Source organism: Callionymus lyra, chromosome 3, assembly GCF_982586985.1.
Source record: "Callionymus lyra chromosome 3, fCalLyr1.hap1.1, whole genome shotgun sequence".
Lineage (NCBI taxonomy): Eukaryota > Metazoa > Chordata > Actinopteri > Syngnathiformes > Callionymidae > Callionymus > Callionymus lyra.
In genome coordinates, this window is record NC_141820.1 from 14,573,847 (window position 1) to 14,601,112 (window position 27,266).

Consider the following 27,266-nt stretch of genomic DNA (forward strand, 5'->3'; position numbering starts at 1 on the left):
GGAATCAAAACTTCTTCCATAGAACGGCCTGTAAAACAAGTGAATCTTAACATCGACCATTAAAGGAGGAAGAAGTTCTACCCAGGCGTGAAGTCTGCTTCCTCTTGATCTCCGTCAGTTTGGGGATGGGAAAGGGTCCGTAACACTGCGTGAAGATGACGGACAGCTGCTGACTGATGGCTTCGTTCTGTGAACGGACACACAACAGCGTCACAGTTTGGAAGGCGACAACGATTTGCTGCAAATATATGCGAATATTATCTGGAATTCACATTCCAATAAAGAGTTTTGTGACTGCGATCTAATCCCAGTAATCCCAGAGTGGATCTTTTAATTCCGTCGGATGTTTTGTTCACAGGAAGGTTCAATAAAAAGGTCAGAAACCTTGCTGGAGCGCAGGATCTGGAACATGAGTGGCAGGCCGTGGGTGATGAGCTCCTCCGTGTACTCCTCCTCCTGTATGCAGCTGAAGTCCTTGAGCAGACCCTGGATCAGCGGCCGTCTGTTCTGGATGTAGCAGGTACGCAGGGACTCCAGCCACGTGTGCAGCTTCCACGGAACGCCTGGGAATAGAATGAAAAAAAACAAACAAACTGTGAATACAGGTTAAGGGTCCGGGGACAAGGGAGGGGAACCGACCATGTTTCCACCGGGGTTTAGTGAGAGCTGGGGGGGGGGGGGGGGGTGACAGCATGATGAGGAGGGTAGGGGAGGTACTGGACAATGAAATGAGTTTGACATTTATATCATGATTCCCACTTTTCACCTGGTCAGATTGAAGGAGGTTCTGGCTCAGCTCCAGGCCCCATATATGAAGTTTAGCATCTGTGATCGGTAGCCAATGAAAAACCAGCATAAACTGGTCATAATGGCGTTGATCTAAAGCAGGGGTCCCCAACTCTTTTTTTTTTTGGTACTGCCGGAACCGGTTCAATGTCAGGATTATACTCACAGATGGACCGATGGAAGTGGTTAGAAAGTGGATATTCCACTGTATGCCGACGATGTCGTTCTGTATGTGTGTAGCTTTTAGAGACTTTGGTCCAAATCGTGAGCATGTTTATGTTTCTAGAGTTTATGTTTTTTGAGTCACAGGCTCATGTTATTTCAGAGAAAATCAGTTTTCTATTTCTAAATAAAAACAACTTCCAGGTAGTAATAATCAATGGAACATAATTTTTGTTTCCCTTCTGTGCGGCCGGTACCGTTGGGGACCACTGATCTAAAGGATGCTTCCAAAGACATTGTTTTTTTGTTTGTTTTTTTAAAACCCAGCTGTCGACACCACAGATACAATGACGTCGCAGAATGAGCTGCAGTGACGGACAGTGACGGACAGGACAGATCTCCGAGAACAGCCGGGGGGCGCCAGAGAGCATCGCGATGCATGAATTAGTAAATCTGACCTAAGCTGCGGATGTCAATGGTGATGTCCACATGGCCGTGCTCTGCACTATGGTACATGGCCTCCCTCAGGGCTCTCAGCTTGGCCTTTCCTGTTCTCAGGGTCCCACTGATGGTGCCGCCGTTGGCTTGCAAACTCTTCTCTCTGGGATCCGAACCCTCGGCCAGGATCTCCTCCAGGGACAGGACGTCCCCTTTGTCCTTCTCCGACTGGGAGAGTAGTCTCCGGAACACGTTCCTGGGGAAAAAAAAAAAGAATTCAACTCGGTCACGAAAAGGTAAAAGAGCGACCTGACTGGAGAGCAGAAGAAGAGGAAAGTGAAACATGAGAGTGTCCTGAGGTCAAACATTTGCAGAGAAGCTCTGAGCGAATATAAAACATCTTTAAATGAGCAGAAATGAATAAATCAGCGAGTTCTCGTTTCTGAAAAGTGTGTTTTTATTACAAAATGCATAATGCAAAATGATGCACAAACCTACACACATATACACAAACTCACACACACGCATACACACACACAAAAGAACGGATTTGAGTAAGCGGATGACACACACATACACACACAAGTGTCGGTAAAAATACTTTAAGTCTCAACATCACACACACAAAAAGGCATGCACACACACAGCACATATACACACATGTGCACACACAGACCTGCACACAGAAGAAGACTCACATACACGTGTGTGCACACATTAAAAACTAACATGTGCCAAGATAGATACACACAAGCATATATGCACACGAACATGCACACAGATACAGCTATGATCACATGTAGATACACACACAAAAAAACACAAACATACACACAGACATGTGCATACATACACACAAACACATGGGCATTACCACACACAGAAAGACATAGCCACACACACACACACACACACAGACATGTCCATAAACACATGCACACACACACACACACAGACAAACATGCACATGTACACACACACACAGAAACACATAACCACACACACACATGTCCATAAACACATGCACACGCACACACACATACACAGGAACCCATGACCACACACACACACACACACACACACACACACACACACACAAAAAAAAACACACACACACACGCAAACACCCAAAAACACACATGCACACACACATGCACACACACATGCACACATGACCACACACACGTACGTACACACACTTAGAAACACATGACCACACACACACACAAACAGTGACACATGACCACACATACAAAAACACATGCACACATGACCACACACACACACACACACACACACACACACACTCAGAAACACATGGCCACAAACACACACACACACACACACACACACACACAATCACACATAGATACAGATCCATGTCCGAACTAAGCCAACTGTAGTCAAAGCATTTGAGGAACATATAACATTATGTTGCATCTTCATACTTTTTCATCATGATCTCAGTGTCTGCAGCTCATATGGATCGACTACACGTGCTGAAGGTCTCCAATGTCATGAATAGAACTTTGTTATGAGCAATATCATAATGAGACACATGTTTTCTGCACTTGGCAGGAAATGATAAACTATGACGTGATCACAGTAAAGTAACAGCATCTTGAAAGTGTCCAGTGGTTTTGAAAGTCTTTTCCTTCCACCATGATATTTCGAGTCAACATCTTCCTAAACGGCTCCTCCATCCAGGTTCAGAAACGAAGAGTGATACCCGAGCGTCGACGATGACAACATCAATCCCAATCTCGCAGCAGCCGCACCAATGAGGCGGCACTAACAGACTCTCCGCTCGCACGAGCGGGGAACATATTCAGCGTGGTCTGAGCCTGCGTCGATGCATCACTGCACCATCTGCTCCGCGAGGAGAGAACCGGTCCGGATGCCAAGAGCAACGTAACATGGGATCCTGCTCGTGAGACCGTTTGATCGGACGTGACAAGTCAGTAAGTGGTGGGTTTGACTCTGAGAAGTATCTTTCTGGTTAAATGACGGTTAACACATTTATTTTATATATAAATATATAATATGTATATATGAAAGGAGCTGATTTAGGACTGTAAGGTAAGGTAAAACTATCTTTCTGGTTAAGTGACGGTTCACACATTTATTTTATATATAAATATATAATATATATATATCAAAGGAGCTGATTTAGGACTGTAAGGTAAGGTAAAACTATCTTTCCAGTTAAGTGACTGTTAACACATTTATTTTATATATAAATATAATATATATATATATGAAAGGAGCTGATTTAGGACTGTAAGGTAAGGTAAAACTATCTTTCTGGTTAAGTGACGGTTCACACATTTATTTTATATATAAATATAATATATATATATATATATGAAAGGAGCTGATTTAGGACTGTAAGGTAAGGTAAAACTATCTTTCTGGTTAAGTGACGGTTAACACATTTATTTTATATATAAATATATAATATATATATATCAAAGGAGCTGATTTAGGACTGTAAGGTAAGGTAAAACTATCTTTCTGGTTAAGTGACGGTTCACACATTTATTTTATGTATAAATATATAATATATATATATGAAAGGAGCTGATTTAGGACTGTAAGGTAAGGTAAAACTATCTTTCTGGTTAAATGACGGTTAACACATTTATTTTGTATATAAATATATAATATATATATATCAAAGGAGATGATTTAGGACTGTAAGGTAAGGTAAAACTATCTTTCTGGTTAAGTGACGGTTAACACATTTATTTTATATATAAATATAATATATATATATATCAAAGGAGCTGATTTAGGACTGTAAGGTAAGGTAAAACTATCTTTCTGGTTAAGTGACGGTTAACACATTTATTTTATATATAAATATATAATATATATATATGAAAGGAGCTGATTTAGGACTGTAAGGTAAGGTAAAACTATCTTTCTGGTTAAATGACGGTTAACACATTTATTTTGTATATAAATATATAATATATATATATGAAAGGAGCTGATTTAGGACTGTAAGGTAAGGTAAAACTATCTTTCTGGTTAAATGACGGTTAACACATTTATTTTGTATATAAATATATAATATATATATATCAAAGGAGATGATTTAGGACTGTAAGGTAAGGTAAAACTATCTTTCTGGTTAAGTGACGGTTAACACATTTATTTTATATATAAATATATAATATATATATATCAAAGGAGCTGATTTAGGACTGTAAGGTAAGGTAAAACTATCTTTCTGGTTAAGTGACGGTTAACACATTTATTTTATATATAAATATAATATATATATATATGAAAGGAGATGATTTAGGACTGTAAGGTAAGGTAAAACCATCTTTCTGGTTAAGTGACGGTTCACACATTTATTTTATATATAAATATATAATATATATATATGAAAGGAGATGATTTAGGACTGTAAGGTAAGGTAAAACTATCTTTCTGGTTAAGTGACGGTTCACACATTTATTTTATATATAAATATATAATATATATATATCAAAGGAGCTGATTTAGGACTGTAAGGTAAGGTAAAACTATCTTTCTGGTTAAGTGACGGTTAACACATTTATTTTATATATAAATATATAATATATACAGTATATATCAAAGGAGCTGATTTAGGACTGTAAGGTAAGGTAAAACTATCTTTCTGGTTAAGTGACGGTTAACACATTTATTTTATATATAAATATATAATATATATATATGAAAGGAGATGATTTAGGACTGTAAGGTAAGGTAAAACTATCTTTCTGGTTAAGTGACGGTTAACACATTTATTTTATATATAAATATATAATATATACAGTATATATGAAAGGAGACGATTTAAGACTGTAAGGTAAGGTAAAACTATCTTTCTGGTTAAGTGACGGTTAACACATTTATTTTATATATAAATATATAATATATATATATCAAAGGAGCTGATTTAGGACTGTAAGGTAAGGTAAAACTATCTTTCTGGTTAAGTGACGGTTAACACATTTATTTTATATATAAATATATAATATATATATATCAAAGGAGATGATTTAGGACTGTAAGGTAAGTTAAAACTATCTTTCTGGTTAAGTGACGGTTAACACATTTATTTTATATATAAATATATAATATATATATATCAAAGGAGCTGATTTAGGACTGTAAGGTAAGGTAAAACTTTACCTGGAACTGCTGTTGCAGCCTTTCAACTTGTTGATATTCTGAATATAAACAAAATTCATGTTCAAATTGTGACTTCCTACACGTACGATTAACGTAGCCATTAAAAAATGCATAGGGTTGGATTACATGACGTTAATTATGAGATTAAAGTTGTATATATTACATTTATTATTATTTTAAAGTCATATATCAAGGCACACTAAGGGTATCCACAGGTACCTTTCTAACGTGGTCTTGTTCTTTAATCTTAACTTCCCTTCTCTTGGGGACACTCTCAGCCCGAAGAGTTCTGACCCAGTTTGGGTTCTAAGGGGTTGTGTTGCGAGTTAAATAATAAGGTCCCCCTACTGTCTCCATGTGTACTGCGCAGTCCAGGAAGGCTGAGAGGTTAATCTTTTGGTCCAGCATGTTGATGTGCTGGGTAAACAGTCTGGGTAAATTGGAGTAGAAGATGCCATCCTTCACCTCCTGCATCGGACCTACTCCCACCTGGATAGAGGAAGTGGTTCAGTGAGGATCCTGTTCCCGGACTTTTCCAGTGGCTTTAACACCATCCAGCCCACTCTGCTCCACGACAAACTGACACAGATGCAATGTGGACCCTGGTCTGGTCTCCTGTATCTCGGACTATCTCACTGATCGACCACAGTATGTCAAGCTGAAGGACATTACGTCTGACACTGTGGTGTGCAGTACAGGAGCACCTCAGGGGACTAGTACTGGCCCCTCTTCTCTTCACCATATATACTTCGGACTTCTTCTACAACTCCGAGCTGAGTGAGAGGAACCAGTTGCAACTGAACACCTCAAAGACGATCCGATCTTGGTCTCTGGGAGGTCCAGGACAAAGCCACGTCCAGTGTCCATCAGAGGTGACGAGGTGGAGATAGTTGATAACTATAAGTACCTCGGTTTGTGGCTGGACAGTAAACTGGACTGGTCCTGCAACACAGACCATGTGTATAAGAAAGTTCAGAGTAGACTGTACTTTCTGAGGAGGCTCCGATTCATTTAACATCTGCAGGAAACTCCTCTGGATGTTCTACCAGTCTGTGGTGGCCAGTGTTTTATGCTGTGGTGTGTTGGGGTGGGAATGTGTCCAGGAGGAGTTTCAACAGGTTGGACAGGTTGATCAGAAAAGGCTGGCTCTGTGGTTGGCATGAAGCTGGACTCACTGGTGACAGTTGCTGAGAGGAGATCACTGGACAAACTACTGTCCATCATGGATGATGACAGTCATCCTCTGAACACGCATCAGTGAGCAGAGAAGTAGATGGAGCACCAATGTTCCTCCCAAGATGCAACACTAATAGACTCAGGGACCCATTCATTCCTCGTCTTATTAGACTGTTTCATTCTGAGTTTGGGTGCAGGAGTGGAGAGGAAAGATGATGATATTCCATGTTAATCTTTGTATCCTTTTTCTTTGTTATTTTTCTTTGCTCTATGTTCTTGAGACTTAGATTGTGTAATCTTGCACTTTCTTTTTATTTCACTTTGTTCTTGTTCTTTATGAATCTATCGTCTGTGTTGCTGTATGCTGTCTGGAAAAACAATTTCCCGAATAAGACCTCTAGAGGAATCAATAAAGTTGTATCTATCCATCCATCTATGTTTCTGTCTGTAATGGCGCTCTCTGAAATGGAAGTAAGTAGTGTTAAGGCAAAAATCCATTAACATGCAGACGTGTTCTGCGGAGAGCTTGGTTCGATCCTGCAGAGGTTCGACCCTGTCTTTTACTAATCGTTTCCTTACTGCTTGAACGGCCTCCGTCGTGGGAATGCCGGAAAAAAAGTTAAGTGACATCATTAGAAATCATCGAGTCCAGCGTGATGTCCTTGATTTTCTAGGCGAAGTCCTGGGAATTCATAACATGGTGGCTGTAGTTGCCAACAAGGGTAAGTAAGTAAGTAAGTAATATTTATTTATATAGCGCTTTTCGAGACCAGGGTCACAAAGCGCTTAAACAATCAAAACAATACTCAAAAAACTTTAAAGGGTGGCTAGGATGGTAGCCAAATGTTCAGCCACGTCGTATGTGACCGAGTTTATGCTGCTGACTATAGGTCTTGGATAACCACGGCCTTGATAAACGAGAACCTTCGCGGAAAGAGTTTAGGTAGTTTGATAAGATCTTACATTTATGTGTAGTTTAAACGTCGACGTAAATGTCGAGTCTGTCGACTGAGGTTTGGGGTTATTGTCAGAGAAATGTATGTCCATTTAACGCTAGTGAAGGGAACTTAATCTCCACCAGGTAAATATCGTGCGAGCTCCCAGTGTCTTCTGTCTACACTGGAGGGTTTCCTGTCTGTGTAGCATGTTAGCCTTTTAGCTTCTGCAACAAACAAGCTCAAAATATGAACCTGTCTGATGCTTTTTTCCAAACAATACCTCTTTTCGAGGCATCATTACAAGAACCATTACAAAATAAGCAGGATGGAAGCATTTGGATCTTTTTAAGTGTGTTATTTTTGAACAAAGATGGAGCTGGCCTAGCAGCTAGCCTAGCAACATCCACTAAAACAAGCTTATAATATAGACTTGTTTAATTTTATCTCGAACAATTCCTTGTTGACGTTACAAAATAGCAGTAAAGAGGTATTTGGATGATTTGTTTGTGTCTTTTTGGATGAGGAGGATATGTTTTGGGTGAACTATCCCTTTAAACACTGACGTAGAACTGATTTAAGGGATAAGATCATAACAGTTTTAAGATAAATTATAATCATACTTGAAGCCCCTGGGAAGTGTTTCTGTTATATCAGCGGCTGCGTAATTCTCTCATTAATTGTCCTAATAATGCTCATTTGCTTAACTTGTTTGCCGCCCACTTGACTTCCTGAGAGCGCTCGCTGCCCGGAATTTCAATGAGCCGTATCTTGTTCTGTCAAGCCGTAGCCACAGGCTCTGGAAATTCATTACATGGCTTATCATCGGCCCGGCTGACCGACAGGTAAACTGAGATGTCTGGCATCGCGAGCGCTTTATGGATTTCGGGGAGGAGTAAATTGAAAAATGTGTTCATGGATCGATGGCGCGGTGATCCAGCGATCTGGGCCGACGTTACCTGTGACCGTGTGCAGCTGCCAGGCTGAACGAGTTCATGTCTCCGAGGGGGGCCGACGAGATGCCGTTTCGACACGTGGTTCCGATCATGGGGTCTGCGCCTCTTTCCAGAAGAAGACTAACCAGTTCGAAGTTACCTGAACGACAGAAAACAGAAATTAAATTGCAGGCGATAAAGTAATATTCTGGTACTTCCACCACTGGCATCAGAGCATCAGAGTCTCAATGATATAGTTCTGTTTATTAAAAAACAAATTGAGTTAATCTCAGTCATGGCTGTGATTAATTACGATTTAAAAACTGTTTAAAAAGGTTAAATTTTTTAGGGTAAGCTTTAAGACTAATTGAAATAGTTTGCCGATTTTTTTGTCTAGATACCCATTCAGTTTTTAATACACCTAAAGAAAAGTAGTTTTTCTGGAGGTAAAATCTTGTTTACCGCCTCTGCCGTGATTGGATAAGCATCGTGGTTTGTCACTGCGAGTCATCAATCCCAAAAGTCTCCACCTCATATGGACTTGTTGTATGAACAAAGCGGGGCGGGATTTGAGATGGCTGGAGGAGGAGTGAAGCCATTATTACCTCATAATGGCTCTCGTAACCTCTTGTTCGCCCAGATTTCAGACCTCAGACGACTTTATAAAGTTCAAAACATGGTCACGATGAGGGACTTACTGCATCTTGGAGAGGAAGACTTCAACATTTGAAACATGGGAGTGACTTTTGTTCTCATTAAACTTCATTTTAAGTTGTTTCAAACAAGCCCCTAATCGTCTTCGTAAGTAAAGTATTCGTGTCAATAAGTCAGAAATGGGAATCACAGGTTTTTTTCAATGGGGTTGACAGGGATTTAAACATTTTTGCTGTATTCAACATTGGTTTTGATGTAAAAATTACATGTGCTTGGATTCATACTTCTGAATGTACATCCGTCAATCCATGCATTTCCTAGCACATGAGGCCCCTGGTCTGTGGCTCTTGAAGGAGCCCGGCACGATCAGCACCTGAGGACAATCTTCCCCTGATTGCTTCCTGCTGAGCTTAAAAGCCACGACACCTTGTTCAGCATCAGAGCTTCTCTCCAGCACCTCATGGTGTGTCGCAGCTCACTTTGTACTCACAAGTGTAACCTTTTTTTTTTTTTTAGGAATGTCTCTGTGTTGATTCTCTCCTGGTTTACCCTTATTTTACTGCCATGTCTGTGCCTTTTAGTTTTTTTTCCTCCTTGTCCAAAACCTGTTTTCTCTCTTTAGTTGTTCAGGTTTTTTTGGTTCCTCTCGATCACTTCTGGCCCCTCAGTATTCTGGACTTTTTGCTTGAGCTTTGGACTTCTTATTCCATCATCACACCATTGGAATCTTTTAGAATCTCATCATTTTTTACTGTCATTTTGTATTAAAATGTCCCTTCCACTGCACTTGTTCTGAGTCACAGTATCCTTATTCATACCCTTATATATTTTTCTTTATTTCTTGATCAGGCTCTTATTGATCAGTGAGAAGTTTCTTCTCTGTAAGAATCCTAATTACTCAAAGGAATTTTCCCCAAGGTTTCAATAAAGCGCTATTTTTGAAAGACCACTAGTATTTAAAAATGATGCCAGAATTCATTGAATCAATAGATCAGAGTCAAACATTATAAAGCAGAGAGTGCCATCTAGTGGCCTTTCAAAATGAAGACACTGTATCATGATACCTCATCAACTGTTTCATGAAGTCTCATCAAAACGTCAATACCAGCACCTTTTAATAATGGAAGTTTGGAAATAAAACTCAAAATATTCACATGGTCAAACCTTAAAGGGTTAGTTTAGCAAACAAGCTCCAAATATTGACTTTTTTTTTTAATGTTTATAAGGAAAAATTCCTTGTGTTGAGTCTATAATACAAGATGGACGTTACATTCGAACAGTACAGAGGTGTTTGGATGTTTTTAAGAGTCTTTTTAGATTAAGACGTAGACAAAAACAGGTGAGCTCCGTTTAAATTTACAAAAGATGAAAATAAATGTAGGTTTGGTACATTTATAACAAAAAAACAAAACTAACTTAAGCATTTTTTAATATTTATTTCCTACAGATTTTATGGGCAGGAATACCCCGACAAAACCTGTCGACTCAACAGCTAGCGGCCAGTCATTAGCAAAATGACATGCATAATTTGCAAACTAATGGCTTAAAGTTGAATTCATTAACCGAGGGAACATCTTTTAATCACGCGTTGCCGTGGCAGAAGTATCCGCACCTTCTTATCGCTCTCAGGTTATCAAAATGGACTTGTTTACATCTGGACGGTAATCGGTCCTTGATGGTTAATAAATGGTCGACATAATGTGGTTTCATAATGTTCCTAATGCCGTTTATTTGTAACCAATAATGCACTTTTCCTTTTTTAAATTTAAATCGAAAGTAAAAAGTAATGGGTCTCCACCTGATTATTTCATTTTTAACTATATAAATAAATGCAGTCATTAAATGTTTTATGATTTTAATTTAATCTTAGTAAGAAGGTAAAGGTTATTAGTAAAGTGTCTTTCTAGACCAGGGTCACAAAGCGCTTCAATCAAAAACAATACGGTTTAATATATACTTTAAAAGAGTCCCAGAAAATCAGGGAAAAGCACAAATAAAAATCTCTAATGAAGGGTTTTAAGCATCGGGGGAAATGTGAGTTCTTCTACTAGAGCGGGTCAGAATTCTCACTGCAGAGTTTTGTATTAACTGCAGGCGAGACAGATCCTTCTTGTTTAGACACGAAAATGAACTTTTACAATAGTCTAAACGATCCATATACATGTGTTTCACATTTACTTTTATCTGGGTTCATATATATTACTCAAAGATATCCTCATGAATATTCCTTCTTTTTTCGAAAAACAATGGGAATAAACAGCTCGGTGGCCCCAATGATGTCATAAACCAAATCTATTTATAAGTACCTGGTGGACATGAATACACGTGGCTGCTTCGTGATGTGATATAATTGGGGGTGGCAGATTAATTGGGTGTGAGAACACCTTCTGGTGAGGCAAGCTTCGAGAGCGTCAAATCCATTCCACGCTTTATCAAGAACAATAACGCTGGGGTCAGGAGTGTACAAACGGTGACGGGGATACCTGCAGCGGCTGCCAGCTGAAGCGGCGTCTCCGTGTAGTTCTCGGCTCCCTCCTGCAGGGAACCCTCCACGTTGGCACAATTATCCAGAAGCAACTGGAGATACCGGGAGAGTAGGAAAAAAAAAAAAGCGGGAGAAGAGAAGAGCGGGATGTTATTGTCGGTATAATGATGAAAACAACAACCTTGGAAAGATCAACTTTGCCTCAGGGAACAAATACACCAACCAAGCTTGGCTTGTTTTGACGTCTGCTACACAACAGATAGTAAATGTTGAGGAAAACTGACAAAACAGTAGTACGTGGTTTTCTAAGATCCTTTGACTGATTTATGTCGGGGTGCCACGGCGTTACTCCCCCTAGAATCGAGGTTATAAGTCGGACATCTACACATATTTTTTTGACTGGAGTACTCCCTGACACCACCTCAACTGAAATGTGTGTATTTATTTTGATTACAGGGGTCCTACAGAGTTCCTCTTTGGCCCCAAACGACTGCCAGGAACTGTTTTGTGTTCGGACCAACCCTTAAGACCAAGAACGGTTGTAGACCAACTAACTTTTTCTTATTATCTTACCACAATAGGCTCTTTGTCCCATTCCAAGGAAAGTTTTAAACTAAATTAGAGCTCTGCGGCTCAAATATTAAGTAAGTTACAGCCTTTTAAAAGTTGCAATTTAAATATTTTTGAATTTGTTTAAGCGGGAGGGCCACATTTGATGAAGGTAAATCTAACGGGGGCCCCTGTTGGAACAGTGACATCCTACCCAGTTGAGTTATGTCATTCAGAAGTTCCAACTATAATGCTCATAGCATCAACCCATGCAACACAAAAATTTGGGAACTTTTTCACAGACAGAAATAAGAATTTGCATCAACACCATCTTTGTGTCTTTTTCCATTTGACTCATGGGAACTTGTATGAATAATACAGTTTTTTTTTTTTAATGGACCTCGCGGGCCTCATTAAATCTGTACTTTTTATTCTACTTTAGCTTGTCTCTTAATATGAATCTCCTTTTGTTCTTTTAAGTAGTCTTTGTACTGATAACCTGATGAAGCTTCATGAAGATGAAGTCTTAATTTACTCAGATAATTTACTAATCTTTGGTCAAAAAACACTAATTTCCATGTATTAACTGGTCTCTGAAAATGCGGATTGTTGACTCTTCGTCAGTCTATAACATTTTTTCTTATTCTCTACAATGAAATGGACAAAAGTTTTCCATCAAAAATTGTGATTGCCGTCATCGACCCATTTTTCTCCCGTTGAGAAAACCGGCGCAGCAGCAGCGCCGCCACTCCCATCATGCTTTTCAGCAGTGCCCTTGAACAGACACGTGCTCGCTTCGGTAATTACATGTTCCTGGTCTGGTTTATGCATCGGAACCGGGAATGGTAAACCGACCTTGGTGCACCACCTTGGCCTTTCTCTCCGCGAGGGATCCCCCTTTAAATAACAACATTAGCTTGTGTGGATACTACAAGACTACGTGGAAATTAAGAATTTATTATATTGGATTTGTTTTCGCGTCCTTCACCACAACAAAAACCTCCTTTTTAATCAGTTATTGCTGGATCTTAGGAAGGCCCTTAAGTAGCCACAGTTGGCCCTTTGGAAGCGTACTTGACCATGTTTAAATTGGAAGATAGTGATGGCCTAAAGTGGGATTTTGTTTTTTGATCACTTGGAATGATATTTTTAGAAACATACATGACGTATCTATGGTAAAAATTTATTATTTATAAACTCATATTAACTTACTGAACTGTTAATGTTGAATAAAGTGATGGTGCAAACCTACTTTTAACTTGACCTGTAGATCCCGTGATCATTACTTCACCTGGAAAAGCTACTAGAAGAAGAAGAATTTTCCAGAAAAGCGAAAAGTAGATCTTTCTAAAGATAAAAGCTATTCCAAAAAAAAAGAGCGCGCTCCTAGGATCTATGAAGGGCAGGTAAGATCTTATTTTTTCCTGACTAAGGAGTTTTCTAAGCGAGGGACAAAATTCCTGTTGACCAAATGAGCCAAAACCAAAAACTTTTCCTCGGTCCAGTTGGGTTTACTTGTTCTTTCTTACCCATTGGTGTTCACTGGTTTATGGTAGAGTTGAAAGCCAACCATCACTGCTTCTTATATGCTGGTCACGATCACAGATATTGATAGATTTTTTCTCCCACATTATTTAACAGCAAATTGCGTGGAAATGTTAAATATTAAAAGTGCTATCACTATGTGAAAACTGTGGAAGTGGTCAAAGATATTCCCACATATCATAGGATCATTTTAAAGTATAGCTTACTACCGTTTAACAGATGTTTATTCTATGTAACAAATTATTTAGTTCAATAAGATTAGATTCTAGGGTTTACTTTATCAATTTGAAGTGAATTTTTAGAAATATGTGACCTGGTGTGTAGAGAAAGTCAATGATTATTTTATCGGCCTGACAACTTTGATCCCATCATACTTTTATTGTTATATGGATTTATTATTGAAATCAAATTAAATGACAAAGATTTTGGTGACACATTGAATTGTCTTGGTTCCAAATACACAATAGGTCTCATTCATGAAACATGAGCAGAACAAATGTTTTGCATAAATTGCAAAACGGCGAGATACGTACGCAATTTTGGCATTTATCAATATTTTAGTATTGCTCCTGAGAATGTGTAGAGTTTGTGTTAATGAAAGAATGCACTTGAATAATGTTTCACTTTTGGAGATGCATTTTTTTTTTTATTCATAGCTCTGTTAGGTGAACAATATGCAGTTTTGGTTGAAAATCTGATAAATTTGAACATAAAAAAACCAAAGAATATCACAATCTATGAAATAAGTGACAATAACAAGTTTTAAAATCCACACTATGTTAATTATTTTGAATTATTGATTGATTATAACCGACCAAATAGATACAGATCTTTCAAAATGATTAATGTTTATTTTAATAATCATAAAACATTACAATTTAGACTAATATAATGCCAAAATAACAATGTTTAAACAATCATCGGGTATATTTCCTGGCAGATATTTCCTCAATTTTGTAGTCAGCAGGTGGCTGAGGTGTTTTTTCTTTGTTTTTTCGCCTCCAGTTTAATGTCAAATCTTTGACGTTTTATCAGTGAAATGCTTGAAGGAGGCAAGATTAACAGACTGCCATAAAGTTAAGATATTCGCTCTCGAACCAACAGAGTTTTCATTCAAAGTCTTCCACAAACTTTCACAAGTTTTATTTTCAGCTATGGTGGTTCGACTATTGGGGATCTGATTTGTAGTGATGGTCTGAAGCTTCATGAAGCTGTGTCATTATTTTCAGTCCACTAGATGGAGGTCTCTTTTTTCCTCTGTTTTGAACAACCGTTCAAATGAAAACATCATTTTTAAAGAGATAGCGCCACCTACTGAACTCTAAAAAACATGACACTGCTTCATCCGACCATCACTACCGATTTGATAGTCTATATATTATCTGATATAAAAGTTGTGTTAGGATGATTAATGGCATCTGTCACAATTTTAATATCTGCTCTCTCATAGTAATGAATCATTACCAAGAGTCACTTTAGAATGCATCAAATAAACTGAAGTTTCAGATCCGAGTGTTCCGCCTGGTTCTTGTATTTTAGTAGTAATGGGCTGATGAAGCTTCACAAAACAGTTTCATGTTGTTTAGAGGTCAGTAGGTGGCGCCATCAGTTTAAAATAGATGGGATGTTTCATTGGAACTGTTCAAAACGCAGCAAAATAGTGCAGAGACTGCCATCTAGTGGACTCTGAAAATAAAGACACTGCTTCATGAAGCTTCATCAGACCATCACTACAAATCAGATCCCCAATAGTCAAACCACCATAGCTGAAAATAAACTTGTGGAAGACTTTGGATGAAAACTCTTTTGGTTCGAGAGCGAATATTCAGTATCATCTTAACTTTATGTGTAAACTTGTGCAGCGATTTAATCACGCTTCATAAATGAGACCCAATGTGTCTTGTCTTGTAGAAATACTTTTTTTATATTTGATACGCTCTTGATATGTGCTGTGATGAAACCTGCAAGGGAACACCTGCATTTTGATTCATTGTGAACTGAGGCAAACAAACAAAAAGCTTAACTTACCAGTGACATTAACTCATAACATTCTCATGTTTTTACAAGCGCACACTGACATGAACACGGCGACATATAAATGGATGTATCGTCGACAGTGGTGAGATGAGACCATCACACTTTTGGCAGGACCACAACAGAGACTATCAAAGTTCCCCCCCTGTGGCAAGTAGCAGTTTAGAACAAGAGGATAAACAATGATAAATAAACGTTTACTGCACATTTTTATTTCACCCCATGGAGGAGGAAAGACGAGGGCAAGGGCTACATGTTATTAATTTCCACTACCTGCACGACAGGGACGTGTCCGTGCAACACCGCGAATGTGAGTGGCGTCCCCTGGCGCGTTTCAGGATATACTGAGGGGTGCTTGTTTACTGAGCTGGGCACCTGGGAAGTCATAGGTGAAGGTCATGGAGAGAGATATACAGCCATTAACATTGACAGCTCGGGGCGGGGGGTCAGTGGAGAGAGAGAGAAAAAAGAAAGGCAGGTGGGTTGTTAGAAAAATAAAAGAACGGTAAAAGCAAAGAGAGAGAGAGCGAGAGAGAGGGGTTGCTGATCAGCAGGAATTCTACCTGTCTGGGACTCCTTTCCCCACCATATGGGAATTATTCTCGCCAACATTTTCGACGAGAGAGGAAAACAAAACACTGGCACCGACTTCAAACGCAGGCGCTGCTGAGTCATGAACAAAGCCGAGTGAAATTAATCAGCTCCGCCATGTGGTGTTTTTCTGATCCCTTAAAATGTCTCTATCAAAGACTAAATTAGGAACTAACAAAAAGAAAAAATCTAAACATCCTCGTCTGGAGAGTTCCTGTCAACCAGCCGTCTTTATTCAGAACGAACCAGTTTGTTATTACGATGCTAAATTAAAGCAACTCTATGGAGCACAAAAATGTGTTGTAGAGAAATAATCCCACTTTTTTTTTTTTTTTTTGTAACTTGGAACGTGTACTGCAAAATATATTTCAATTAATTTATTTAAAATCTGTTCAATCTTAAATAAATAATTGATTACCAATATCAAGACCAAGATAACAATTTGTTATTTACAAATGTAGTATTTTACTAAACAGACAATTCTCCCTTTTTTTCTTTAATTATCATTGCATAAGTTTCATTTAATTAATTTCCCTCAACAAACTTGTTGCCCTGTCATTGCACTCCGCCCCACCAGGGGGCCAACATGAACCCTTTAGAGAAACACTGGAAAAAGTAATATCAATAATAAACGTTTGTATTGTTTTTGCCCTGAAGCATCTTTTGATGACATCAAGGGTTACTTACAAAAAAACAACCATCTGCACTAGTGAGTGAACTTCAAACATCCAATGTTACACAACCAAGAATCATCTTCACACACATGGTGCTGGTCTTGAATTGAATTGTGTTGGATCAACAAGTTGTCTTTTTTTGTATGTTTCTGCTCTTTACATCTAATCTTATTGTGAAAGTAATGGATGAGGTGCATCTTGAATCATTTTGGTGAGATTATTTGAGTGATTCAGTGGTTTTCCTTAAAGTGAAAAGTGCTAAATAGAGTCTCAGACGAACTAACTTAGGTTATGTTGCCATCTAGATAATATAGAGCAAAGGTTTCATACTCAAGCCCACTAGAGCGGTGTGTATACAGGGCGGCCATCTTGGTACAGTGCAACTCACTCCTACGGTGCATTACGTCTATAGAGGAATGATGTGTTTACACTATAAAAGTAATAATAAATCGCTAATTTTTCAAGCTTTTTTCACGGGGTTTGTTTTTCAAACCTCAGAACAGATATATAGACATTATTATAAGGAATATTTTACAATAAAATCTATTTAAAAAAACCATTTTGAATAAGATGAATTTGATGGATGAAACAAATGCGGACCAAACTGTTCTAAAAATTTAGAGAAGATTGAGAAGTACCTCCTTCCCTGCAGTTGTTTTACACACATCCGTCTACAGTCAATGTGGCATCTATGTATATATGTCTATGGGTTAAAAATCAAAGTAGATTAATGTTCATTTTGATCTATAAAGATACCAGTGTTGAAGTTATTTCTAAGGAACAGGGATTATCGATGTTAATAGTTAAACAGAAACTTAGAATTACAGTAAAACTAATGTTGAAATGTCATGCTCCCTATTAAAGACAGTTTGGAAATATAACATTTGTTCGGGCGAAAGCCAGCAGTGCAAACAGATTTTGGTCCATTGTGTTGTTTCAGTTTGACGCCCCTGGTCTAGAATATATTTTATGTAATTCAGACTCTTCATGACGCAAGAGTTTCAGAGCGCAGCCTTTTTTTCTTTTACGCCTGAACGAAGGGTTTTTACTCACTCAGTTAGTGTACAGTCATTGTGGAGTAGGTTTCAACAAATACACACTCTTGTACTATTATAATGCATTATTGATGGGCGATGAAAAAAAAAAAAGAAGCCCCTGCTGAGTTACCCCGGACGTAATGAAGCATGCGGCTCTGCATTCTTAGTAAGTGCTTGGATGATTATTGCCGACAAGTGGAGAGAGAGAGGCATGCTGGGAAGAAGGTGAGACGGCAACGACTAGGGGAAAACGGAGACAGAAGCTAAACACAAGAAAATGTGAATGATTATCTTCGATGGAGTCTCCTCCGCACTGACCTCGCTGTTGATGTCCGCACCGGCGTCCAGCAGCATCTGCACCATGGCCTCGTCGCCGCGGACGCACGCGTACATGAGAGGCGTCATTCCCTGCAGGTGGAGAGGGGACGCAGGGGGTCACGTCGTGGGTGGTGTAGGGGGTTTAATGTCTGTGTTTGACTCCTGATTTCACCTCTATTTCTCACCTTAAAAACAATTTACTATGCCTCATCTTTCTCAGCTCAAGCTCAGGTGTGTGAATGTCCGAAAATCTGAGTAAGTGATGGTGTGACTGCAGTGTCTTGATCCCATCTCAGAGTCTGATCCTCTTTCAGGTGTCAACCCATCACCTCCCAAAACAACATTACTTTTGAGGGTGCTTGAGTGCGTTTGAGTTAACGTTTTTTTTTTTCTCTTGGCTTTTCAAGACAATTGAGACAGAAGTTCACTTTCCAAACAGGGTGACCTGGAAAAAAAAGGCCAAGATTTTGTACTGGAACCATTAACTTATGTTCTTAAAGTGTTTGCAACTTTGGTTCTAACTGGTCTATTTGTTGAAAACATCATATAAAAATATAAGACTTTCATTCTTCATTCTACGAAATATGTTTGAAATTTAGCATCTCTTGAGACGCTGCAAAAAATGGTCCACAATACCCTTAAAAACCGACTGTTGATTGACTCTGATCTCTACCCTGATGGCTTCCTCGACTCCAATGACGGTCGTGGTTTTTTCCCTGATTACACTAACCTCTTAAAGAAATAGATCCGGAAGGCTTAGGTCTGGGCTGTAACGTGCCCATGCAAAAATCAATCTTGAGACTCATCACCCAGCCACCAATTTTTTCTTTTCAGATAATCTTGGGACTCGTTTGAGGTGTGAGAGCTTTGATTCATCTTGGTCGAACCAGAATTTCCCCATAAGCGAAGGCAATCGGAGTTACTGGAGAAGGTCCAGAAAATCCGTAGGTTTCCTTTACCTTCTTTGGACCTCAGATGAAGCTTACTTCCACCTTAAAAGAAAGGTAAACTCGAAGACAACTTTCTTCCAGGGTACCTCCGCACCCAACAAAGTTGTCACCAAGACCCTACACTCCCTAACGTGCACGTCACAGGCTGCAATCACAAGTATAGCCATTCCAAGATGTTCAAAGCCAGTCTACTGGACTGTGTAGAGTTTTAGGGAGATGTTTCACCTCGAAGCGTCTTCAGTTCTGCTAGACGTTTCACCTCAGTCGAGAAGCTTCTTCAGTTCTGGTAGATGTTTCTCCTCTCATCCGCGAAGCTTCTTCAGTTCTGGTAGACTCTCACCTCTCAGTCGAGAAGCTTCTTCAGTTCTGGTAGACGTTTCTCCTCTTATCCGAGAAGCTTCTTCAGTTCTGGTAGACTCTCACCTCACCTCTCAGTCGAGAAGCTTCTTCAATTCTGGTAGATGTTTCACCTCTCAGTCGAGAAGCTTCTTCAGTTCTGGTAGATGTTTCTCCTCTCACCTGAGAAGCTTCTTCAGTTCTGGTAGACTCTCACCTCACCTCTCAGTCGAGAAGCTTCTTCAGTTCTGGTAGATGTTTCCCCTCTCATCCGAGAAGCTTCTTCAGTTCCCGTAGAAGTTTGACCTCTCATCCAAGAAGCTTCTTCAGTTCTTGTAGACATTTCACGTCTCAGTCGAGAAGCTTTTCTTCAATTCCAATGAAGAAGCTTATTGGATGAGAGGTGAAACGCCTTCCTAGAACTCTATATAGTCCAGTTCTCTCGCTTTGAAACTTTTGTATAACCATGACCTGGATGAATTAGAATCTTCACAGACAAGTACAGCCATTATTGGACCATTTCTTTTATTGAGGAATCTGGTGTGATGGTTCTCAATACCTTCAACAGTGTTTTAAACCTAATAGACTGGTTTTAACCAAAGTTGCATTCAATTATTGTAATTAAATAAAGGGATGGTTTTTTTTTTTTTGGTCCACCCTCCCTTAGAAATGGAAATCAATACCTCTATAGCTGGTCAAGGTTAATCGACAGCAGTGAGTTTTCTAAAGCATGAACTCACTGAACCATCTATTTATCAGGCCTTGAGATTTGCTGCCGTGTTGTGTACAGCTCTGGTCTCGATCACAGTCTGAGCCACTGATATTGTTTTCGACCCATTTCAGTTGTTATTCCTCATGTTGCGTTCTCGAGTATCGAACACGGTTCGATATGTTTTTTATCTACCTGACCTACATCCGCTATGTCATCCCACCTCAACAAAAAATGCATTTAAATGAACTGAAACCTCCTGAAATGAAATACTACAGTTCAGTTGCTCATCAAGCACAGACGTCTTGATCCCCTGACAAAAAAATAATAAAATTACATTCTCTCTTCTAATTAGCATGAATTAAGTTTGGTGAATGGTTGATGTGAGTTGCACAACTCTGGCTCCTCAGTCTTCAACTCCTACATGCCCTCGTATGCACTCATCACTCCCTGGAGCCAGGTACACCCACACACATTATGTTGCAAGATGAAGACACAAACCCTGTGAGCTGTTGTCAAGTGGTGAGAAAATGTTGCAAATATAGGCATTTAATGTAGAATACGCTAAAAACCTGTTCAACTGTGAGCCTCAGAGAACATTGACCTCAGAGATGTTGGATCCATCCATCCTACGTATTTGTCCATCCATCCATGGATCTATTTATCCATTCGTTTGTAAGTATGTCTGTGCATCCATATACAACCAGTCCATCCCTCCATCCATCCTTCCATCCATCCATCTATTGACCGATCCATTGATCCGTCCTTCCATGTACAATCGAAATTTAACAAAACTTTCAGGAAAAGTTGATGTGGGATAAGGAACATTTGGAACTGGTTTGAAAGTCACTCTCTGTGGCGCAGCTGTCCGAGCTCCTGTTCTTGAGTGCGGTGTGCAAATACCAACACAGTTTCAAACACTATGTGAAGGTAACAGATTGTACAAATGAAACAGATGTTTCACAAAAAACACAATACAATACAATGAGCACCTTGACAGATAGATTTTCATATTCTATCACAATTGTAAGTAATATTTATTTATATAGCGCTTTTCCAGACCAGGGTCACAAAGTGCTTTAGAAACCAAAACAATACTCAAAAAAGTATATACTTTAAAGATCAAGATAATACTGAGAACAACACAGGAGTGGATCCATCCATCCTACATATTTTTCCATCCATCCATGGATCTATTTATCCATTCGTTTGTAAGTATGTCTGTGCATCCATATACAACCAGTCCATCCCTCCATCCATCCTTCCATGCATCCATCTATTGACCGATCCATTGATCCGTCCTTCCATGTACAATCCATCCATCTATTCATCCATCCATGTATTTGTGCATCCATCTGTACAACCATCCATCTTTCCTTAAATCCATTCATCCATCTATCCATCCATGATGTCATTCATCCATCTGTACATCCATCCATTGACCAATCCATCCTTCCATTCATCAATCCATTCTTCCATCTACCAATCCATCCATCCATGAAGTCATACATCCATTTATACACCTATCCATTGACCAATACGTCCTTACATGCATCAATCCATCCATCCATCCATTCATCTATCCATGGATTCATGCATCCATTCATACATCTATCCATTCACACATCTATCCATTGACCAGTCCGTCCTTCCATGCATCTATCCATCCATTCATTCATGCATCCATCTGTCTATCCAGCCGTTCATCAACCTACAATCTCCCAAAAGCAAAGTCCTGATACCTGTTCACTCATACTGTTGATGCCATCAGGGCCCAGGAGGTTCACAGCCTGCTTGACCAGGTCGGTCCGCCCACAATTGAGCATCCTGAAGCCCAAATCCTGCAGGAACTTGGCTTCGGTGGAGGCTGCGTCCAGTTTTCTTGTCGCACAAAAGCAGTCTTCAGCTCTGCAGGCAAACAACAAAAACAAATCAACATTTTTTTTTAATGACACACTGATATACATATACAGGTATTTGAGAATGGATAATGTACTGCAGTGACATGGACATTAAAGTCTGAACAACTTGACTTCACAATTTATTTGAATTTACATTGCTTGATATATATATATATATATATACTGTATATATATATATTTTTTATTTCACAGCACTTTTTTTTTCGTTAATATGACTAATAATGTATGATCTTAACTTAAAACATCACTTCAGAACATCTACTGTAGCTATTCCATTTTCCTTTCACTTATGTTTTCTTTTGTCTGTTTTTTTTTGTTTAAAGAAATGTTTCATTTCATTGAATTTATCCATTTTTTTTTAGTAATTTACTATTTGTTTCCCTAGTGTGTTCTATCTAATATTTTTATTCTTTTACTGATCATTTAAATAATTAAAGAAACAACTTTTTGCCTGTTTAAAATATATATTTCTAGATACATTTTTCTTTGTTTTATATAATATAAACAGTCTAAAAACAAACCATATAAATAAATAAAATGTATGTTAATATCTTTTTATTATTTTAATAATGACAAATGTGTCCATAATATATATAATAGCCTGTTTTATATTGACGATGTTGAATAGAGTCGAAAAAGAGAACGTTAATACCAGTTCAGTTGGTTTAGAAGTTTGTCAAACTTATATTATAAAATTATATTATTATAATGAAAGTGGTATTAGGAAGACGAAAGTAATTTTGAGTTATGAGTTGTACAAAGTTTCCCCCCCCCCCATGTGACCGGTCAAAGTCATCCAGACGAGTCAGCAGCGACGCTTCCAGGGCCTGAGTGGGAGGTAAATCTGCGTGTCCAAACACTTACTTTATTTGTCTGGGTTCACAGTCCACGCCGGGCAGCAGCAGCCTGGCCGCCTGTCTCACATCATCGCTGTCCACGGAGAAGCTCCGGCGGTGCTCGGTGTGAGCCACTGCCACCCGGATCCACTCCATCAGCGGAGGCAGAACCAGAAACGGCCTGAGAGGGGAAAAAAAAAAAAAGTTTGGTAAACATCAGTGACAGCAGGAGAGACTTTAGCGACAGAATGATGAATTTGAACGACATTAAAATCATATTTTCAAACGTTTACTTGAGGTTTTACTCTCTCGTTTATCTTGTATACAACTTTACGAAAAGACTCTGCAGCACATCAATGGCCATAAATGACAAGAAAGAAAGAGATGAAGTTGCTGCAACCTCCTGTAATGCTGCTTTTTTAAGGGCTTTTATCCAAATCACCGAAGAGTTGGGACATTCTGACACGCTCATCTTTCATCATTTAAGTCCGAGAGCGAGCGCTTTCGCTGCCACGAACTATAAATCATCATCCTCGCGCTTCACTCTGATGTTCATTTTCTTCACTTTGTTTAACTATTTTGTTCATTGAGTCGGTGAAATTAACAAGCGCAAGACTTTCGTCATTTCAGTTGTTCGCCTGTCTGTCAAAATGACTCAAAACAACGCCGAACTTTAACAAAACTTTCAGGAAAAGTTGATGTGGGATAAGGAACATTTGGAACTGGTTTGAAAGTCACTCTCTGTGGCGCAGCTGTCCGAGCTCCTGTTCTTGAGTGCGGTGTGCAAATACCAACACAGTTTCAAACACTATGTGAAGGTAACAGATTGTACAAATGAAACAGATGTTTCATAAAAAACACAATACAATACAATGAGCACCTTGACAGATAGATTTTCCTATTCTATCACTATTGTGATACATCCATCAAAGGCTGATTTTATCAAACGGATAATCTCTCCAAACATCCAAATCCAAGCATCAAATCCTAATAAATGAGTACTTAAAATGAATATTTCACTACTGACTAAAATTCAAAAGTTGTTTGTTTTTGAAAACTCTCAGTCATAAAATGACTTGGCAGGTTCATATTTTGCCCCGAGGCCTGAGTAAAGCTTTTGAATTCTGATTTGACATGCATAAGTAAGTGAGATGTTCAGTATTTCATCTCCATTTTTGTTCAGCTTAAGGGGAGATTCGGGGGCTGAAGACCACCATGAATATACAAATACGTCCATTTCAATGAAATTCATACCATATTTTTCATACCGTATTAGATAAAGTATTCAGCTAGTACTCAGCTTATATTCAGCTAGAACTGGGCGAGTACTCAGCAGGTACTTAGCTGGTACTCAACTACTACTCGGCTAGTATTTGGCTAGTATTCAGCTAGTATTCGGCAGGTACACAGCTAGTATTCAGCAAGTACTAAGCTAGTATTTAGTTAGTACTCAGATAGTATTCGGCTATTACTCAGCTAGTAGTCTGCTAGTATTCGGCTAGTACTCAGCTATAATTGATCTTTTAAGTATATATTTTATTGAGTATTGTTTAAGTGCTTTGTGACCCTGGTCTGAAAAAGCGCTCTATAAATTACTTACTTACTACTAATCAGAAAGTATTCAGCTAGTACTCACCTAGTATTTAGCTAGCTCTTAGCTAGTACTCACCTAGTATTTAGCTAGTACTCAGCTAGTATTCAGCTAGTTTTTAGCTAGTATTCAGATAGTAAAATAATTGTACTGCAAAATAAACAAATTCCTCCAATTGTGATAAAAAACACTGCATTGTTCATTAGTTCGGCATCACTGGTTCAATAAATTCAATAAACACATTCAAATCAAAGGAATGGAAAATGACCTGCAAACTCGGTGAGTCGAAAGTTTTCTGAGCCGTTATAATAACCCCAAAAAAAGAAGAGGACATGATATGATCCATCTTAATATACAGTAAATAGATTTTTCTTGTCATTGACTGATACGTCTCATCTTCGGGGTTATCGCTCTGCTGTGCTGCATCGTGTCCATGTATCTAAATAACAGTGATGAGTTTATTTGCTGACACTGAGCCTTTGGTTAATTCCACTCATTTATAATAATTATAACTTCACAAACATGACCCTTAGAAAAATACCTCGGCCATGATGATCCTTTTTATTATGGTTTTGTTTGATTATTTTCGCCCGAGTATTCTTTTTATCCTGCCATAGGAAAATACAAGTGCTATCAGACATACCTTCACAAACTATAGTGTTTTTACTGAAGTTGTTAGGTAGAAAAACAGCAATAACTCTGTAGTAGTAACTCTGCAGCGAGAATTCTGACCCGCTCTTGTAGGAGAACTCGCATTTCCTCAAACCTTCAAACTCTTCACTGGCTACCAGTTTCTTTCAGGATCAATTATAAAATCCTGGTTCTTACTTTCAGATCTATTCATGGTCAGACTCCTCCTTACATCACTGATCTGATCCAGCCTTACACCCCAGCTCGGGCTCTGAGGTCTGTGGATCAGAATCTACTTATGGTTCCACGCCCACGGTTCAGGACCAGAGGAGAGAAATCCTTGCAGACTGTTGCTCCTAAGCTTTGGAACGATCTTCCTCTCTCTCTGTGTTTGATGATCTACTGACTCCTTCAAGAAACATCTTAAGACTTTCTTATTTGTGCAAGTTTTTCCTTGATTTTGCTACTTTGACTGCTTTTTGTCTCTGAATCTAATAATTGCTGTTTATAAGCGTCATATATCAAAGTAACATGTGAAAAACTTAACAACCAGAAGGGTTGTTAATGAGCATCTTCCTCTCAGAAGGTTTGTGGTCAAAGGCAGCATTAGAAAGGCATGATAAGATCATTATTATTATGGTCAGGTCGGTCCATGTATCTGATGTAGAAACACTTGTTGACGGAGATGAAAGACTCTATTTAAAGCAAGATGTGTTACGGCACCAGTTTATTAGTGTTACTTTAACTTGTTATTCCGCCTCCATTATTGGCCCAACATTCAACCGCTGCCTCAGAACATCTCGTACTTTGATTTATTGTAGATAAACAACAGCTTCTTCTCATTAGTTCAAGTGATTGAAGCCACTTGAATCATTTTATCTTTGCAGGCATCCAGTGTCACAATGTACCGGTAGTAAAACTTATCACAAAATAATGACTTTTATAAGGTTATTTAGAACAATACACAAAATAAATGTGAGTCAATATCAGTCGACTATTGTATTTTCTCATTTGCTTGTACAGTTTGCCTGGTGTATGTTTATTAAGTATTAAAACAACCTTCACCATTTTACTATTTCCCGGATTAAACATTTTTGTCTAAAGAAAAACATTGAAGATATAATGTTTATTAGAAAAAACAGCCTTAAATAGAATGAGAAATCTCTGCGGCCAGAATAATACTATGAAAATAATACTATAAAAAAGACCATTTAGAGATTTTTCCAATGGCTATCTAAACATTTTTCAATTTTCAAATAAAATGTAAACGAAATTAAATATATTGTACAATTTATTTTAGAGCATAACAATCCTTTATTTGGCATTTAACGTATTTTATTTTCAATTGTAAAATATAAAAAAATATGCAAAATTATTTTTATTGTTTAAAATTTTTAAATAATTGAAAAAAAAATTAATAAAATATTTAAAAAAAGTCATTATATACAATCCAATTAAAACTTTTATTTGTTTTTTATTTATATTAATACGTTTTCCAGTCAAATACAATTCTTTATTTGTCCCTTTCTTCATTTGGCTTGTTTAACAGTATTAGTATAAAATCTGAACCCATTTCCCACAAGTTATTTAATATATCCCTAATTTGATCACATAAGCTAAGCAGCAGAAAGTGGCAAATCCTTCAAAATATTTGCGGATCCAAATGGTATTTGTTATCACCCCTGAAATATCTGTCTGTCACATCATCATTACTGTTTTTGACACACGATAACCTCCAGATGAGAAGATATCATCATTAAACTCTGAAGAAAAGGTTCAGAAAGTGAGAGAATAAAGTCGTTG

General features: G+C 38.4%; 1 protein-coding gene across 2 annotated transcripts in view; it reads right to left on the reverse strand.

Moving 5' to 3' along the window:
• abtb3a (ankyrin repeat and BTB domain containing 3a) overlaps nt 1–27,266 on the reverse strand; it is a 175,340-nt gene that overhangs the window by 9,965 nt on the left and 138,109 nt on the right. Inside the window, exons 4-12 of one of the 2 annotated variants that reach the window (XM_087786552.1) lie at nt 23,271–23,423; nt 22,227–22,392; nt 18,490–18,579; nt 16,143–16,244; nt 11,740–11,833; nt 8,627–8,762; nt 1,407–1,642; nt 385–563; nt 82–187 (exon numbers count right to left, since the gene is read on the reverse strand). In XM_087786552.1, the coding sequence (XP_087642678.1) occupies nt 82–187; nt 385–563; nt 1,407–1,642; nt 8,627–8,762; nt 11,740–11,833; nt 16,143–16,244; nt 18,490–18,579; nt 22,227–22,392; nt 23,271–23,423 (1,262 nt within the window). The remainder of the gene's footprint in view (nt 1–81; nt 188–384; nt 564–1,406; nt 1,643–8,626; nt 8,763–11,739; nt 11,834–16,142; nt 16,245–18,489; nt 18,580–22,226; nt 22,393–23,270; nt 23,424–27,266) is intronic. The other variant, XM_087786554.1, reaches the window with a different exon arrangement.